Below are 18,206 nucleotides of genomic sequence, written 5' to 3' on the forward strand. Positions count from 1 at the left end.
CCACCAAAAAAAAAAAAAATTTCATGGGGAGGAAACTCTGCGTTCATGTCAGGGGTGGGGAGAGGGGAATATTCTGTCGCAGATTAGGAGAGGAACATTCCGACAATTTGAGGAGATTGTCCTGCTCTAAAAAACAATGTTGAGAGAGAGGAGACCTTGGATGTAGGTTTTTGGTGGTCTCCACTGCTCTCTCTGCTGGTTAGGGGGTCACCATGGGTAATTGAGATGGTCTTTTGTAGGCAACAAGCCTTATTACCTTACACATAATGAGCCTTCCCATTTGGACTTTTGAGGAGCCAACAAACATCCCCTTACTTTCTTAGTGGGAGACTTTCAAAGGCACAAATGGGCAATAGATGCCCAATTCCTGTTGACTTGGAATGGGAGTTGGGTGCCTAATTATTGTTTATTATTTGTATTACTAAGCTCCTACCCAGTCATGGACCAGCACTCCATAGTGCAAGGTACTGTGCAAACACAGAACAAAAAGAGCCCCAGACAGCTCATGATCGAAGTACCTAACTACCTTTAATGGTTGGGAGTAGTTATCAGACTTAAATATGTTTTACAGCAGAATGAATGTGAGATATGTTTGCATTAAGACATTTTTAAATAAAGATGATCTAACATAATTCAAAATTAAGCTAGTTATTGCTTCGCCCTGGTCTACACTACAAGTTTAGGTCAAATTTAGCAGCATTAGGTCGATTTAACCCTGCACCTGTCCACACGACAAAGCTATTTTTGTCGACTTAAAGGACTCTTAAAATTGATTTTTGTTCTTCTCCCCGACAAGGGGATTAGCGCTAAAATCGACATCACTAGGTCGAATTTGGGGTAGTGTGGACGCAATTCAACGGTATTGGCCCTCGGGAGCTATCCCAGAGTGCTCCATTGTGACCGCTCTGTACAGCACATTCAACTCAGATGCACTAATCAGGTACACAGGAAAAGCCCTGGGAGCTTTTGAATTTCATTTCCTGTTTGGCTAGCCTGGCGAGTTCATCAGCACAGGTGACCATGCAGTCCCAGCATAACAAAAGAACTCCAGCATGGACCGAACGGGAGGAACTGGATCTGATCACTGTATGGGGAGACGAATCCGTGCTATCAGAACTCCGTTCCAAAAGAGGTAATGCCAATATATATGCCAAAATCTCCAAGGGCAAATGCGAGGTGTTTACAATGCTCACAACTGCAGCGGTGATCAGAGCGGGCTCCCACTTGCAGTGCTATGGCGTATGCACGGGCAATCCAGGAAAAAGGGCGAGAAATTGTCTGCCATTGCTTTCACAGAGGGAGGGAGGGAATGGTCACATGTACCCAGTATCACGCGCGGCTACCTTGTCCGTTATCTCAATTTTTTTAATTAATAAAGAAAGAATGCGTGGTTTCAAAACAATAGTTACTTTATTTTGAAGGGGGGAGGGTGGTTGGCTTACAGGGAATTAAAATCAACAAAGGGGGTGGGTTTGCATCAAGGAGAAACACACACAACTGTCACACCGTAGCCTGGCCAGTCCTGAAGCTGGTTTTCAAAGTCTCTGTGATGTGCAGCGTGCCTTGCTGTGCTCTTCTAATCAGTGTCTGGCTGCTCAAAATCGGACGCCAGGCAATTTGCCTCCACCTCCCACCCTGCCATAAACACCTCCCCCTTACTCTCACAGATATTATGGAGCACACAGCAAGCAGCAATAACAATGGGAATGTTGGTTGTGCTGAGGTCTGACCAACAGCACCAGCAAGCTTTTAAATGTCCAACGGTGCATTTTACCACCATTCTGCACTTGCTCAGCCTATAGTTGAACTGTTCCTTACTACTGTCCAGGCTTCATGAGCCATGGGAGCAAGGGATAGGTGCGACTGCGCGGGGCTGCCAGCTGGGAGAGCAGCCTGAGGCAGAAGCTTCCAGTTCTCAGGGGATCAGGATAGCAGAGTTGCAGTGGAAGTGGTGGAGCGAGCAAAACACCATTGATGAGGACAGCTCGCAGTCCTACTGCACCGTCTGCTGCAGTGTTGCACCAGATCAGGGTAGCAGAGTTGCAGCGGAAGCAGTGGAGCCGTTCACCATTGATGCAAAGGCACCCAGGAGCTGCTGCTGTGTGGCCAAGGCAAAAGAGCAGGAGCCCTGGAACTGTTACATGTGGAATGTACGGCTGCAAGACTTCTTCACCAGCGACAAAGGACAGGAATACGATGCATCTAAAATCTAAAAAGGCCTGCATGTTTCCCAGAGTCACTACCCTTGATAATAGAACGTCAATGATTGCATTGGCTACTTGGATCACAGCAGCCCCCACAGTAGACTTGCCCACAACAGCAGCGGTGACGGTGAACTGAGAGGGCTCCAGCTTGCAGTGCTATGGCGTCTGTGCGGTTAACCCAGGAAAAATCCACAAAACGATTGTCTGCTGTTGCTTTCACGGAGGGTGGGAGGGAGGGAGGGACGGGCGACTGATGACATGTACCCAAAACCACCCACAAGAATGTTTTTGCCCCATCAGGCATTGGGAGCTCAACCCAGAATTCCAATGGGCAGCGGCGACAGTGGGAACCGTGGGATAGCTACCACAGTGCAATGCTCTGAAAGTCGATGCTAGCCTCGGTACTGTGGATGTACTCCGATGACTTACTGTACTTAGTGGGGACGCACACAATTGACTATAAAACCGCTTCCGAAAAATCAACTTCTATAAAATTGACCTAATTTTGTGGTGTAGACATACCCTTAGTTTAGTATCCTTGCTCTGACTGTCTGAAGAGGTGAAAGGCAGGGTGGGTGGGTGTGGGTTTTGGCTGGGCTGGAGGAGAAGTGTTGGTTTTCGTTATTGTTTATACATCCTAGAAAACCTAGGGGAAGTTGTTAAATGAGCAGAGGTTCCCCCTTTTAATCACTTGACTTTTCCACATGTATCTGCATGTTCCGCTGTTGTGCCATTGAAATTTACTTAAAATACTGCTCTGTGAATCTTTCACTTTATTAGATACTCCAAAGATCTGTTTTTCTAAACCAGTTGACCTTTAGCTAAATTATTATGGAGGGAGGCTACTGTATGTCTAACATGGTTTGTACCTTGTTGCTTTCCCTTGCTTTCAGCTGCCTGCTGCTGGATTTCTCTTTGACATTCAGACAGGGTAGGTTGACAGCTTGACCCCAGTAGTTTTTTTTCTTTAGATACAAAACATAATGGGTTATATAACTGAGCTGAGCTAAGCAGTCCAGATGGCTGGCAGGTAGCCCAGCCAACTTCAGCTTTGGATGCACTTGGGAATGCCTGCACTTGTAATAAAATGCCGGCTAATTTTTAATGAGAGTCATCATTCAGTTTAGCTCTGACACACAGCAGAGCAAGACCTAAACTGAGGATTCAAGCCCCCAGATGTTTCACTTTGATTATCAAATGCAAACATCACTGTGAGGTTAAAATCTGCATTTGAAGGAGGGAGGAGAGGGGAAGATGCATGGACTTCAGCATGCTAGTTCTGTGTTGTACAGTAGGCAGGAGGGAAGGAAGGAAGGAAACAGGGAGTTGCCAGGGATACTAGACCTAAAGGCTCAAATGAATGGTCCTCCAGAAGTTAATAGCAGGATTATGAAACTTGTCGAATCTTGTACCTCAGAATCAAGGCACATTCCTTCCTCAAAGGGGTTTGGAATCATGTGGGCTGAAAAGGTTAAAGTTCTCTCTCCTTTAGTTATCCTCCTGGCTCTGAGAGCTTGGTAGGCTATTTCTAGCCACAACAGAGCAAAATCTGGCTTGTGGTGTGAAAACCAGGCCTGCAGACCAGATTACAGCAGAGCTGAGAAGAGGGAGCCTACCAGGTGTCAAGGCGAGTCACTATTTTCCACATGAGGCTTTTCCCCTCCGTGCTCTGCTGTCATTCTGCCGCTGGGTGGTGTTCTAAGCTGGCCACCCCTCTGTGACAGCTCGCCAAGCTTGACTGTGTGTTGCTGCAGACAACTCTTGGACTCTGGAACACAGGGGACCAGCACTGAGGTTGGCAGTTTTTGGTTTTGAGGCTGCTATAGGCAGAGTGGGAACTGTTCTCCTTTCGCTATCTCTTCTGGACATTTAGACTTCTCTCATCTCCATACAGTCTCAACTACTCAAACAGCAACACAATAACCAGGCTTGCCGTTGGACACGTGGTCATTTAGCATAATGGCAGCTTTTCTGCCTCTGCCAGTCTGTATTATATACGGTAGTAGCCTTCTCTAATGGGCATGGCACAACAGTGGGATAAGTCAGGATCTCAACTCCATGGCAGCTGAAGCAGCTATTCTGGTGCAGAAAACAATTCAGGGTTATTCAAGACCTAGAATTTTTCCTCGGGGAACTTGCTTTTGAGACTAGAGTCCAACAAATGTGTCCATTGCTAATAATAGTAATAGCCATTACGCGTTGTACAAATCAGACCCGTAAATTGCTTTTGGGTATTTGGTGCTGACAGAGGTGAAAGCAAGGGATGTCCAGGAGTGATTAGTGAGCCATACACATTGAGAATCTGCAAGATGACACTGAGGACGTACTAGAGCCACCAATGTCCTAAACAGTGAGAAGCAGCAGCTGTTGTTTGGGGTGCAGCTATGTGTTGCACTAGGTACTCTGGAATGGCCTGGTGAGGAATACATGTAATGTGTCCATTGGGGCTGCTTGTTTAGGCTGTGCTCAAAATGAATTGCACCCAGGATCGATGGGTCTTCCTTTTGGCAGTTAGTGTAGGCACATAATCAAAGATTGTGCCTGCAAAAGCTGAGGCCTGGTTTTAAAGTAGGGCCCTGGCAATTCCAAACTTTTCTTTCTAATGGGCCTTTGAGCTGGCTGCTGTGGTTTGAAGTAGCCTTGAGGTTTTCGTTGTAAAGGATGGTCCTGCTTTGGGATGCTTAAGTGAAGGCAGAGGGGTGCTCAAATGTGCTGTTTAGGCACAGTCCTGCATCGGGGATGGTGTGGAATCACAGAACACTTCCTGGCGCTCTTAGCCATCTAGAGGCTGCACATCTGCAGTCAAAGTCCTCTGTAGGGAGTCTCTCCCCTCACCTCTTCTCCTATCTAGCCAGTTAGTTCTGCTGGCCCGTGGACGGGGAAGCAGAGCTATGGCCCTGTCCCTCCTGCTCCCTTTGAGACACTCTGATGCTCCCAGAGGAATATGGGGAGCAGCCCCTTGTTCTAGAGTTCAGGGCCCAAAATTCTGACTGGCTCTTCACATGGGCTATGCAAATGAGGTTGGGGAAGGTCGAGGAAATTCTCCTTTCCTTCAGTTGTGTGCCCACCTACAGGCCACATCATTGTTTATAAAATTCCCCGCCCACCCTCCAAGGTTGAGAAATGAAAAACAAAATCGGGAAATGTAGAGGTGACTAAAATCTTCATTTATAGCCAGAGAGCCATGTTAAAATTGAACGGTAAATGCCTCGCCTGTAAATGCACAGACAGCCCTCCACTTGGTCTGTCTCAGGAAGCTATGAAAGCACATAAATTTATCATAAGGATACGTTTACACTATAAACACTACAGCAGTATAGTTGCAGCTATGCCACAGTATTGTAGACACTTGCTACAGCAACAAAAGGGGTTTTTCTGTTGCTATAATAAATCCATCCCCTTGCGAAGTGGTAGCTATGTCAATGGAAAAATTCTTCTATCGACCTAGTGGTGTCTATCTGGGGGCCTAGATTGGTGTAACTATGCCTCTCAGACGTGTGCATTTTTCATAACCCTGAGTGACGTAGCTAGGTTGACCAAAGTTTTACCTGTAGACCAGGACTAAGTTAAACGGAATCAGTAACATCTCCTTGTGCTATTTACAGACCATAAATGTGCCACCCCTCTGTGCTAAAAGCTAGCTTGAAAAAGCTGATCTTACCAACTTCCTATTAAATTGTTTCCTGAGTTGCCGTGAAATAATGCGTATTTGATGGTAACTCCTGTGAAAACACAGGCAATGTGCTATCATCTCTAAAAAAGAGAATCTGATCAATAATTCACTGTGGAATCTTCTTCTCTTTAAAATCCTTTTCATGTTAACAGTTTTTACAGTCTGGTCTAATATGCTTTTTACGGTTCCAACCTTCTTCCCTGTAGGTCACCAGGGGAAGTTTTTGTACATTTGCAGGGTGCGGGGCTTTAACTTAACTTAGCAGGGCAGGATTGGTCTGTTCCTAGAAGGGCCTGGGGTACTGCAAGGTGTCCTCTGAAAAGCCCATTCCAAACAGTTGTTGGAGAGCAAACTTTGTCAGTGGAAAACATTTGTGGATATCCTCTCAGGTTCTGTTTTTTAAGACCCAGTGGGAACAGCTGATCTTTGTTCTGTGTCTGGATAAATTCCACAACTCCAACCCCCAGCCCTGTAGACAGAATTGGTCAGACTGGTTTCCTTAGGCTTCAGCCATCCCATTCTTCCAAGCAGATCCCACTTGAATCGGCACCATCAAGGTTTAGCAACCTGCCATTGTCTATGGCATAGAAGAGGCATGACACAGGCTTTACAGCAAATGGTGGATTCCGCACCCTCTGAGGCATGCTTGGTCAAAGTCATCTGACAAGGAAATTAACCTGCACTCACAGTATTGCTCTCCCATGTGGTTTCTGGGTCTTGGAAGGCTCCCCCTTGGAATAAACACACCTTCAACGCATAGCAAATGCCTGATCAATGAGCAAGAGGCTCCTAGGGGCACATGCAACCAGCTGTTCAGAAGATGTGTCATTATATAGGTTTGATTTGTTCCATAAAGGGCTCAAACTCATTCAGGTAAAACTTCAGCTTACCCCCTCTGGTCCACCCCTTGCAACCTGCCTACAAATAGCTGACATGGAAGCTAGACTGCCTGTTTTGGGGAAGGTCATGCTTTCTATTTATATATTTATTTTTTGCCTGTTGGTCTCCTGAGTTGAAAGTTGAGGAAGTCGTTGATGGTTGTTTTGAGGATTTCTGAACGTGAATCACAAGGAAATTGCACAATGTTGCAGCATTTCCTTCTATTGGTCACTGCTTTAAAAACACTAGGCTCCTTCTTGAAAGCTGAGAGAATCTGGCAGGGCCTGCCCCCTTGACAGCATGCTGTAGTCTAAACAGAAAATCTGGGTAGAAGAGTAGGTCTTGACTGCAAGAAAAAATCCTTTATTACAGGGGATTGACTTGATGATTGAATTAGTCTTTTCCTTCTCAGATTGTTGTGAGCCAAGTGCTGGATCTCTTCTAACTTCTGTAGCTGTGTCAAGTGTGCTCACAAAGATGATTTTCCACACACCTTATCTTTAAGTAAGTCTGCCTGAGATTCACATATAGGTGTTTGCATAAATCACTGTTGTTTCCCATCTCTCAGAACATAGTGTTCTATCTTCTATATCTCTTCTCCATTTAGGCACAATCAAGAGTGTCAAAACTTGACCCATTCAAACTTTCTGATACATTCTAACAGGTTTCAGAGTAACAGCCGTGTTAGTCTGTCTTTGCAAAAAGAAAAGGAGCACCTTAGAGACTAACCAATTTATTTGAGCATGAGCTTTCGTGTACTACAGCTCACTTCATCGGATGCATACCGTGGGAACTGCAGAAGACATTATATACACACAGAGACCATGAAACAATACCCCCTCCCACCCCACTGTCCTGCTGGTAATAGCTTATCTAAAGTGATCATCAAGTTGGGGCATTTCCAGCACAAATCCAGGTTTTCTCACCCTCCTCCCCCCTCCCCACAAACTCACTCTCCTGCTGATAATAGCCCATCCAAAGTGACCACTCTCTTCACAATGTGTATGATAATCAAGGTGGGCCATTTCCTGCACAAATCCAGGTTCTCTCACCCCCTCACCCCCCTCCAAAAACCACACACACAAACTCACTCTCCTGCTGGTAATAGCTCATCCAAGGTGACCACTCTCCCTACAATGTGCATGGTAATCAAGGTGGGTCATTTCCAGCACAGATCCAGGCTTTCTCACTCCTTTTCTCACTTTTCTTGATACATTCTAGTATATGCAAACAGGCATCTAACCTTCAAGCCCTAAAAACAATGGTGCATACAAAATAGATATGTATATAGGTGTGTGTCAGTAATGTTATAACATTTATGTGAACTCAGACTGGAAGGTGCTAGACTTCATAACCCACCAGCATGAACCATAAAACAAGGAAATAAGCAGTTAAGTCACTGAATACTTTCTTTCACAAGTTCCTCTTCTCAGCCTCTGTCTACTTCTCTTTTTAGCACCTGCAGCCCACAAGTTGTCACCTTCACCCTGCACAAATTCCAGGCACTGTTGAACTCCAACCATATTTATTTGGTTGCATGTTCATATGTTTAGGGTTGAAGTGTTTTTCATAAATTAGATTGTAAGTGGTTCTGTGCTCTATGCTCAATCATCATGAGAGTGAGGTATATATCAGATTGCAAATGGTGGCTGAAAGATCTATTTTTCTGCGGTGCTTGGGAAAATTCAGATTTATTTAGTTAATGGTAGTTCTAAGTTTGGTATTAATTTTTATGTAGAAATTACAGAACTGAAATCCCTGTGTGTGCTGGTGTATTTTACATATATGTGAGAGACAAGGTAGGTGAGGTAATATTGTTTATTGGACCAACTTCTATTGGTGAGAGAAACAAATTTTCCAGCCACACACAGCTCCTGTTCAGGTGTGGGATAGATACTACTAGCGTCATAGCAAAATGTAAGGGGGAACAGATTGTTTAGGATAAGTAGTTAACACAGATTGTAAGGGACCATTCAAGGTATTACATATATGGTCAGTGTAGGCTGCTCGCTATTTGGTCATATTGAGGGGGGAAATACAGATCCATTGAGTGATGGAAGGGAAGTAGTGGAAACTTGCTTTTTTTAACGTGCATATCCTACCAATAAACAGTTTACCTACCTTAACTCAAAGATGAAGTGTGAGTGTATGAATTTCCCAGGCTTATTAATGTGTGCATATTTAAATTGTTTCCTCTATAAAAGTTAGCAAAATATTTTACCAAACACATACTATGGAAAATTCAATTGTTCTCTCAAGAGTCATTGTGTTAAGTATTGAATTAATGATTTAATTTAGTCTCCAAATTAAAATGTGGAATAGAGGGTTTTTAAGTTTACCTTATGTGCACTTAACTTTGGAATTGTTACAGTAACATCTGTAATATGCAAAAAAAAAAAAATGTAAAAGATTCATTTGTAAATGAGGCCCCAAAGTTCTTATTTAGTCATCTAAATAAAAATTATCACATTTTCAGAGGAGCTTAGCAGCTGCAGATTCCATTAAATTGAATGTGAGCGTGGTCTGCTCAGCACTTCTGACAGCCTGGGACTCTGATAATTAGCTACTAAAATATGGATTTGGGCCCTTAGCTTTAAGGCATCAGAGTTTGAAAATTTTGGCCTAAGTATATAGTCTTGATAAAGGTTAGTTTCCGGAAATCAAGGTGAGAAAAATAGCTACTACAATTAGCTGGATTTTGGACTTGCATATTAACCAATGTACAGTGGTTTTCCACCCATTTATTAACACCAGCTCTGAAATTCCTAGTGAAGACTCTCTTGGATCTTGAAATACAATCAGATGGGAATGATTAAGGAGGACATTATGACATTGTGACTGCAGTGCTGTATGTTAGTGATTTGCCTGTAGGTTATTCATTAATCTCTGGTTCAAGAGTTATAGCTTCACCAACTAAACCTGTTCCATAGGATGAGATATGGAGCACAGATTCTTAGCCCAAAAGCAAATATTTTCTTTGCCAAACTTTGTAGCTTGTGGAAGTGGACAGTGGTAGAAAGTGAGGAGTATAAACAAAGATGGATAGTAGTTTCTTTCTTATTCCTATCTGTGTTTTGATTTGTTTTATTTTATTTTTCATGAAATGATTACCTTGAAGAACTTTTTTGAGTTAGAGCTATCACATATTTAGCCAGGGTATTTTACCAACAGAGAAGGTAACTCAGAAGTATTTGAAATATGCTTGAAAAGTTATATGTATAGTTATTCTGTCCTGCTAACATGCAAACCTATTTATTTCCAGCTAGCATACCGAAGGGAGAATCTCAAAGAATTCACTAGGTCAATTTCAATATCCATTTCAACACCAGTACATCTAATACACAGCCAGCAGGTCTAAATCTTTTTGAATTTGTAAAACTGTAAATTTAGAGTCTTGGGGATGATTTTTGAAATTGGCCCTCGATGTTGTGCAAAACCCAGTGTTACCAACTCTAAGGACTTTATCGCAAAACTTGTGTTTCGCAGTGTTTTCCCTTAAAGACCTACTTAAAAAGATTAAAAAAGAAAAACAAGTTTCTATCCCTCCTTTTTGCCAAGAAAAGCTTGAAAATGTGACTTGAATATAATCTGAAAGATTTTTCATCGTTACTGGGTTAGCTGAACCACTCTGCGCACCCCCACCCCACCCCGGTTTCGGGCCTCATGCCTTTCACTTTTGTGGGGTGGAATCCTGTGATTCTCCCTCTCTCATAGACCAGACCCTGAATACTGGATACACCTTGTGTATTGACTGCTTTTTCCAGGCTTTGTTACCTGTAGTTCTTCCCTTTGGGAGTCTGTGACCAATAGCGTGACTAGACATGGTTTACTTCTTAAACCAAAGTATTGTTGAATCTTAACAGTAGGAATAAAGCATAACATAAGAGAAAAAAGGATTTTAAAACAACAAAAGCTCTTTATACATGTCTGTCACCTAAAATCACTCCATCCTTTGATAGAGACCCCAAGCTGGCTTCCCTTCCCCAGTCGCCGTAACCTATGCACTGTGTGTGTCAGGCTGTTTTTCCATAACTCTTCAGCAGCTGCCCCCTTCCCTATAGAGAGAGACTTCTGATCAAAGTTCTTCATTCTCTCAATGCATGAGGATGGAACCCCTTGGCAATCTCATGTGATGAGCTCAGCAGAAGGTCAGAGGTAGCCCACAGAGTGAATGGTTTTTTATCATCCCTCATGTGTGGGTATATAGGTGAGCCATTGCCCTGCTTTCTTTTGCTTTTCCAGCAGCCTGCTGTTAAGCTAAACTGACCTCTTCACACTGTGAAGATCCCAATAACCCCATCACAATCTGGTATTCATAAATTATTACAGAGCAACCCCACTACTGCCACAGGCTCAGAAATCAAAAGGCAAATAAAAAGACCCCCAAATTTATTATTTTTAAAAAGTCTCATGATTTTTAAGCCAGTCTCATGGTTCTTATGCGTTTCAGTCCTGACTCATGGATTTTGGCTGCTTGGGGCTACCAATAATGAAATCCGCAAACACAAACAGGCACAATAGTTGACCACCAAGAGATCTGACCATTTAATCTCTAGGTGCACTGATTTAGTCAAACACTTTAATACATGCAGAAGTGCCTTACTGAGCTAAGACTTCAGATAGCTGCAAGTCCAGCCTACGGCAGTTGTTGCTCACAAGCATTGCAGACTGTTGTAACCTTTTAAACTTTAAACTGTCAGATAACCAGTCTCTTAACTGGCAGCTTTAGGCCAAATGGAAAGATGAAACCAGGGTGTTTAAAATGGTATTAATCACATGCTGAAGAGCTCAGGAGAAATGAGTGTAGCAAGAAAAGCAGTTGTTCAGAGGGTGCTAGAAGGTGTACATTTAAAATAGGACATCTCATTTAATTTCAGTGCTGATGAAATGGAAGGTATTTGTTACACTTGCTTAGACTCCCTTACATTATCACCAAGTGGTTATAAATAGGTCTAACAAAATCTACACAAGTCTAACTTTCACCACTTATCCAAACATCTCTTAGTTTTGCCCTGGCTGCAGTGTTGGTTTGGTCTCCTGGACAACTGCCACATTTATCTTTTGCACTTCTGCACCTGGTTTGCCCTTGGCCAGCTTAGGACCACTTGAGGCAAAACGATCAACTTAGTTTATATATTACCATCTGTGGTGTATTGAATGTAACATTTTGGTACTCGCACATCAAAGGCCAAGCTGACATCTGGCTTTAAAAAAAAAAGAAAAAAAAAAAGAAGAAGAATATGTGGTATCTTGCGTTAACACAAACCCGACCAACAAACCTAAAACCTATCTGCTTTGCACTACCACCTAACTCAACTGGAGTCTTCATGCAAGTATAGTAGATCCATCCAGTAACCAACTTTTCACTTACACAGGTAGATTTAATGCCCTGGGCTTGAGTGCAGCTATCCAGAGCTTCCAAGACCCCAAAGGGGACCTCTACTAGTACATGCCAGCAGAATTTTGGATGCACTCCGCTGACGTTTCGGACAGAGGGACAGATGATAGTCCTTAAGGCGCTAGTAGAACCTGGGGTTTGGACCTCTGAAAATAATTCATTAACAGAACTCTCTCCAAACTTGGAAAACTGGCTCTTGTCCTAGCAAGCACCTTTCTTCAAAAATATTGGGCACTTCCTGCAGAAGTTCCTGTGCTGCGTGGGAGAAGGTTAAACGTTTCACTTAATACTTTGGATGGTGCTGGATTTTTCATAATGAATTTGAACTGAAATGGAATCATGTATATTCCAAACCCTTTTCCTGGAGAAAAGGACTCTTTTGCTGTGGTGGAGTTCAGGGATTTTTAGGAATAGAAACCTGGGGTTTTGCAACAGTGAAGTGGCCCAAAACTTCTGATTCCAAAATACTGGAGGAATGTAATCAAACCACAAGGAATTCCTCTTTAAGCCCAATGGCTTTTTGCAGAATTAAAGGATATTTCAATAATGGCAATCAGCAGAAAGCATGATTGTTAGAGAACTGGGCTAAAGGATTAACACACTGAGAGGGATTTCTTTTCTCAGTGAGTGAGATGAAGGATTGGCCGCGTATCATTTTATAGCTGCATGACAAACTGAAATACAAATGCCCTTTTTTACTCTGCACAGATGCTTTGCTGTTAGTATCGTCAATGTACTATATGGGTACGTGTACACTGCAGCTGGGAGTGAGCCTCCCCGCTGGGATAGACTCGTGCTAGTCAGCTCGAGCCAGTGTGCTAAATATAGCAGTGAGGATGTTGTGGCACCAGCAGAGGCTCAGGCTTAGCCACCCAAGCTTGGACTCACCCTGCACCCTGGGTCCGAGTTAGCCTGAGCCACTGTCAGCGCTGCGCGGTCCGCCTAGCTACCCTGAGCGCAAGAGCTCAAGATGAGCTCGCTCGAGTCTGTGAGGCATGCTCCCAGCCGGAGTGTAGACCTACTCAATGTGTCTCTGAAATCTGCTTCCCTTCTTTTCAAAACTAGTTTCAATCTCAATCACCCTTGTCTTATAAGACCAAACTTGGAAAGAAAATATATAACTCCATCTGGAGCTTGAATTATATGGGATCCAGTGAGATGTGTATTTGGACAGCCACGGATATGTGTGAAAACTAGAACCGTGGATGAGTCCGTCAATTTGATGAAAGGGAACTTATCTGTAGCTTTAAAAAAAAAAAAAAAAAAAAGGCACCTGAAGAACAGTGTCACATGATGTATCTGGGTGGATGCTGTGCACTAAAATGGAGTATATTTCAGCTCTGAATAGGATTCAAAGGCAAGATGTAGACTGCTGCTTGAGCCTTAGTGAACAAGGGGTTAACCTCCAGCTCTGCTTTGTCCTTCCCCTAAAGATGCTTGAGAGAGTGGATTCTTTGGAGATAGAGGGAGGAGTGCTTTGGGGAAAGTCAGAGACTTCACAATCAGTCTTAGTTTTTCTGTTCACCTTCCTGCTTGTCTTCACATATTTTACTTTTTTTTGCTGTACATGTTCTCCCTGGAGGGCAATACTTCTGCTTACTGCAGCTGTTTTTTCTGTCAAGTCACCCCCCCAGCGTACATGTTTAAAACAGTTTCTCTCTTGCCAAAGGAGTCTCTAGTTTTCAAGTATCATGTACTGAAGTTAATATGTGGTAATGGATGGCGCAGAGGGAGAGATTGAGAAGTACATTTGTTCAGAGATGTATAGTCAGAATTGCTTGGATCCTAGCACAAAAGGAACAGTGTCCCCAGTCTGGTCCCTCAATTTTATGTTGTTCCATTAATTTACATATCAGTATAATTCCTAGAAGTCCTACTGTGATTTCTCAGTAAGGCCCTTATAATGGTGGTAAGGGTTACCAGCAGAAGAATTCTAGGAATGATAACTTGATATTCTTTTGACATTCCCCAGAGATGCATCAATTTAAGTGGCTTAACTATGTGTAAATAAAAAATATTGCAACAAGACAATATGACATGAAGACAAGTGATTTTTTTTTAAGATGGTTATCTGTATTTAATTGCAGCCATTGGTTCAGTACATAAAGTTTCAGTGTAGATCAGTTTGCCTTGTCCTGATTCTCTCTACTAAAACTCATCACAGGTCGCAAGGCTGGTGTCCAGGTCAACAAGGAAGCAAGATCATGTTCCTCTCCAGAAGAATGAAAGGGTGCCTTTTTCCTTTGGCCTTTTAGCGGGGGAGGGGAGAGAAGACAAGAAAATGAATTAATAGAGATTGGTTTCCTCTGAAGGACTTGTATCTTCCATAGTTATCAAATGTACTGTTTTGCACACCTACGTTCTCACCCACTTACTTGTACAGCCCTTGGTAGGCTGGGCTGCCTTCCTCGCTTTGTTCGTTATATTACAAAGCTTGTTCTCCATGGCTCATTTATTCAAATCAAACCTAGATTAATGCCACATCTCCTGAACAGCTGGTTGCATGTGCCCCTAGGAGCCTCTTGCTCATTGATCAGGCAAATGCTATGTGTTGAAGGTGTGCTTATTCTAAGGGGGAGCCTTCCAAGATCCAGAAGCCATACGGGAGAGCGATACTGTGAGTGCAGGTTAGTTTTCTTGTCAGATGACTTTGACCAAGCATGCTCCCCAGCCTCCTTTCTTTTGTTTCTATAAGGTGTGAAACTTTATTGCTTTTACAATTGCAATAAATGCACATGATGATTTACAGACAAAAGACAAAAGGTGCAATCCTGGCCACACTGAAGTCAGTTCCTGTTTTGCCATTGACTTCAATGGGGCAATGATTTGACCTGCTATCACTACTTCCAAGAGGTTTACCATCCAAATTAAGACCTGCTTGTCAAGAAATGGTAGGAAACTGAGGGAAAAGAAAGGGTCAGGAGCTACCGAACAATAAGATTTGTATTCTTGCTTTGATTAATAACGTTAGGTGCCTTGCTCCAGACTCTACTGTTCGTTTGAAGGAGAGACTGTAGTTTAGTTTACAGATCTTGTGGTTTCTTCAGAGCTCTGTTCCCAGGAGCCTGACTGCAGGGGAGGAGCCACATCAGAGCACTGGGAGCAAGTAGGCAGCCTCCTGGCCCAAGGCAACCGTAGTGCCTGTGACACCTGCCCGCTGAGATGATCTATCATATCCATCAGTAGCAGGGGAGGCCAGGGTAATTTTTAAAGGAAATTTCTTATCATGGGATTGGTATGAGTTGGTGTCAGTATTCTTTCAGGAGTGTGTGTGTGTGTTGGGAGGGGGGGAATACTATGGTAATGGATGGCGCAGAAGGAGAGATTGAGAAGTATATTTGTTCGGAAATGTATAGTCAGAATTGTTTGGATCCTAGCATAAAAGGACCCCAGTCTGGTCCCTGAAAACTTTCCTTCCTTAGCTGTTAAGAACTGGAATGACAACCTGCTCGGGGATGTGATTGAACCAATTCCTCATGCTTCTTGTCTCACTTGTGAAGAAGCTTCACAACTTAGTTCCCACCCAGAAGAAAGCTCTACCCACAGCTTGCAGCATTGGTTCAAAGACTGCACTTACATTTTTTGGTTCTAATGGTCTCTGCCACACTCAGGGTTGCCCATCTGCCTCATGTGAATGATAAGGAGTGAAGTGTACAATTGAAGTGGCTCCCAAACTTTTTAGTAAGGCAGCCCACCAACTGCTTGCTTTTTTCCTTTTTTGCAACCCACCCGCAGTCCAAAATCACAGGCCAGCATCCTTCTCCTCCACCTTTTCCTCCTTGCCCTGCGGAGGGGGCAGTGACCACCCATAGTAGCACTCTCTTCCCCCAGCACAACAACCCTCTTCCCAGCCTGGAGCAGAGAGGTAGTCTCGGGGTGGTGGTGGGCAGGGGGGAGGTTGGAGATTGAGCCTACCCTGCACTCACCCTGCCATGGTAATGCCTGTCCCGGCACTTCACTTATTGCGACCTGGCGCACGGAGCCGCAGTGTTGCTCAGGGGTTGGCCCTCAGTGGGCACTGGTGCCCCCTGTGCCAGGTCACAACACCACTCACTAAATTTGGCCCACCGGCCCCTCCATCATGATATGTTAGCTGAATGGGCGGTCAGCTCCCTCCTAACAGACAACAGAAGCAACCAACAGAACTTCAAACATGCTAGACTACATCTTGACAAAAGGAGTACTTGTGGCACCTTAGAGACTAACAAAGTTATTAGAGAATAAGCTTTCGTGAGCTACAACTCACTTCATCGGATGCATTCAGTGGAAAATACAGTGGGGAGATTTTATATACACAGAGAACATGAAACAGTGGGTGTTACCATACAGACTGTAATGAGAGTGATCAGGAAAGGTGAGCTACTACCAGCAGGAGAGGGGCGGGGACTTTTTGTAGTGATAATCAAGGTGGGCCATTTCCAGCCCTTTACAAGAACAGTAGGAGGGGAAATAAACAAGGGGAAATAGTTTTACTTTGTGTAATGACACATCCACTCCCAGTCTTTATTCAAGCCTAAGTTAATTGTATCCAGTTTGCAGATTAATTCCAATTCAGCAGTCTCTCGTTGGAGTCTGTTTTTGAAGTTTTTTTGTTGAAGAATTGCCACTTTTAGGTCTGTAATCGAGTGACCAAAGAGATTGAAGTGTTCTCTAATTGGTTTTTGAATGTTCTAATTCTTGACGTCTGGTTTGTGTCCATTTATTCTGTGTCCACATATCTATTCAGGGGACACCATCATAGGGCCTAATCACATCAGCCACACTATCAGAGGCTCGTTCACCTGCGCATTTACCAATGTGATATATGCCATCGTGCCAGCAATGCCCCTCTGCCATGTACATTGGTCAAACTGGACAGTCTCTATGTAAAAGAATAAATGGACACAAATCAGACGTCAAGAATTAGAACATTCAAAAACCAGTCGGAGAACACTTCAGTCTCTTAGCTCACCTTTTCTGATCACTCTTGTTACAGTCTGTATGGTAACACTCATTGTTTCATGTTCTCTGTGTATATAAAATCTCCCCACTATATTTTCCACTGTATGCATCCAATGAAGTGAGCTGTAGCTCACGAAATCTTATGCTCTAATAAATTTGTTAGTCTCTGAGGTGCCACAAGTACTCCTTTTCTTTTTACGGATACAGACTAACACGGCTGCTACCCTGAAACCTACATCTTGACAGGGATTTTAGCTGTGGTAAGCTAACAGGATTTAGCTTTTAGTGCCCATCAGGATGCATCTTTGGTGACGTGAAAGTGACCAGGACTTAATGGTGCCATGTCACTAAAGACAGAATTGTTGAGGAAGGGAAGGTCTTGTGGTTAAAATACTGGACTGGGATCGAGACCTATGTGTGTGGCTCTGACACAGACCTTGTGTGACCTTGGATAGGTTGCCTAATTTCACTGTGCCTTGGTTCCCCGCCCCCGGGAAACTGGAGATGATAATTCTAGCTTTCTCCTATTCGTGGTCTTGTCTGTTTAGGTTGTAAACTCTTGTGGGCGAGGACTGTCTCCTACTATGTGTTCGTACTGTATCCAGCACCAAGGAGCTATGATCTTTGCTGGGGCCTCTAGGCATTTGTGTATTGTAAATAATGCATAATAATTGTTCAAGTAACTACATGTGGAATCTTTATATAACTAAAAGGTTAAAGACTTCCCTTCTGTTTTCCAGGTCTACAACTTGAACAAAGACAATCAAAGTGAAGGCAGTAAGTATTTTTTTTAAGAGCAAGATCTTGTTGCTTGGGAAAACTGATGCATTGTGAGGAGGAGGTGCCGCGAATAGGAATTGCCCTGCACGCCATCACAGCATGCAGTCATTACTGATCTGGCCATGTCTGTTGCTTATATTTGGCTGTAATTATGGAACAGTTTTGAATGAGACAAAAGAAACTGGGAGGTGAGACTGTAATTCTTGTCTCATCCGCACTGGAGCATGATGCTCAGACTTCCCCATCCATTAAATTGGGGGGATGATGATGATCTGCATCAGTTTGTAAAGCACTCTGAGGAATTAAGAGCTTGATATATGAGAGTGATGAT

The 18,206-nt window shown here is 43.4% G+C and overlaps 1 protein-coding gene across 14 annotated transcripts in view; it reads left to right on the forward strand.

Annotated features, from left to right (window-relative positions):
• The window catches only part of ARHGAP26 (Rho GTPase activating protein 26), a 327,103-nt gene that overhangs the window by 137,669 nt on the left and 171,228 nt on the right, over window positions 1-18,206 (forward strand). For all 14 annotated transcript variants that reach the window (XR_012160231.2, XR_012160232.2, XR_012160233.2 and 11 more), the window contains one exon: window positions 17,836-17,872. Coding sequence is in view for 7 of the 14 variants with exons in the window: in XM_073355711.2 (XP_073211812.1) it covers window positions 17,836-17,872 (37 nt within the window). In the remaining 7 variants the exon portion in view is untranslated. The remainder of the gene's footprint in view (window positions 1-17,835; window positions 17,873-18,206) is intronic.

This window comes from Lepidochelys kempii, chromosome 8 (assembly GCF_965140285.1).
Source record: "Lepidochelys kempii isolate rLepKem1 chromosome 8, rLepKem1.hap1, whole genome shotgun sequence".
In the NCBI taxonomy this organism is placed as follows: Eukaryota; Metazoa; Chordata; order Testudines; family Cheloniidae; genus Lepidochelys; species Lepidochelys kempii.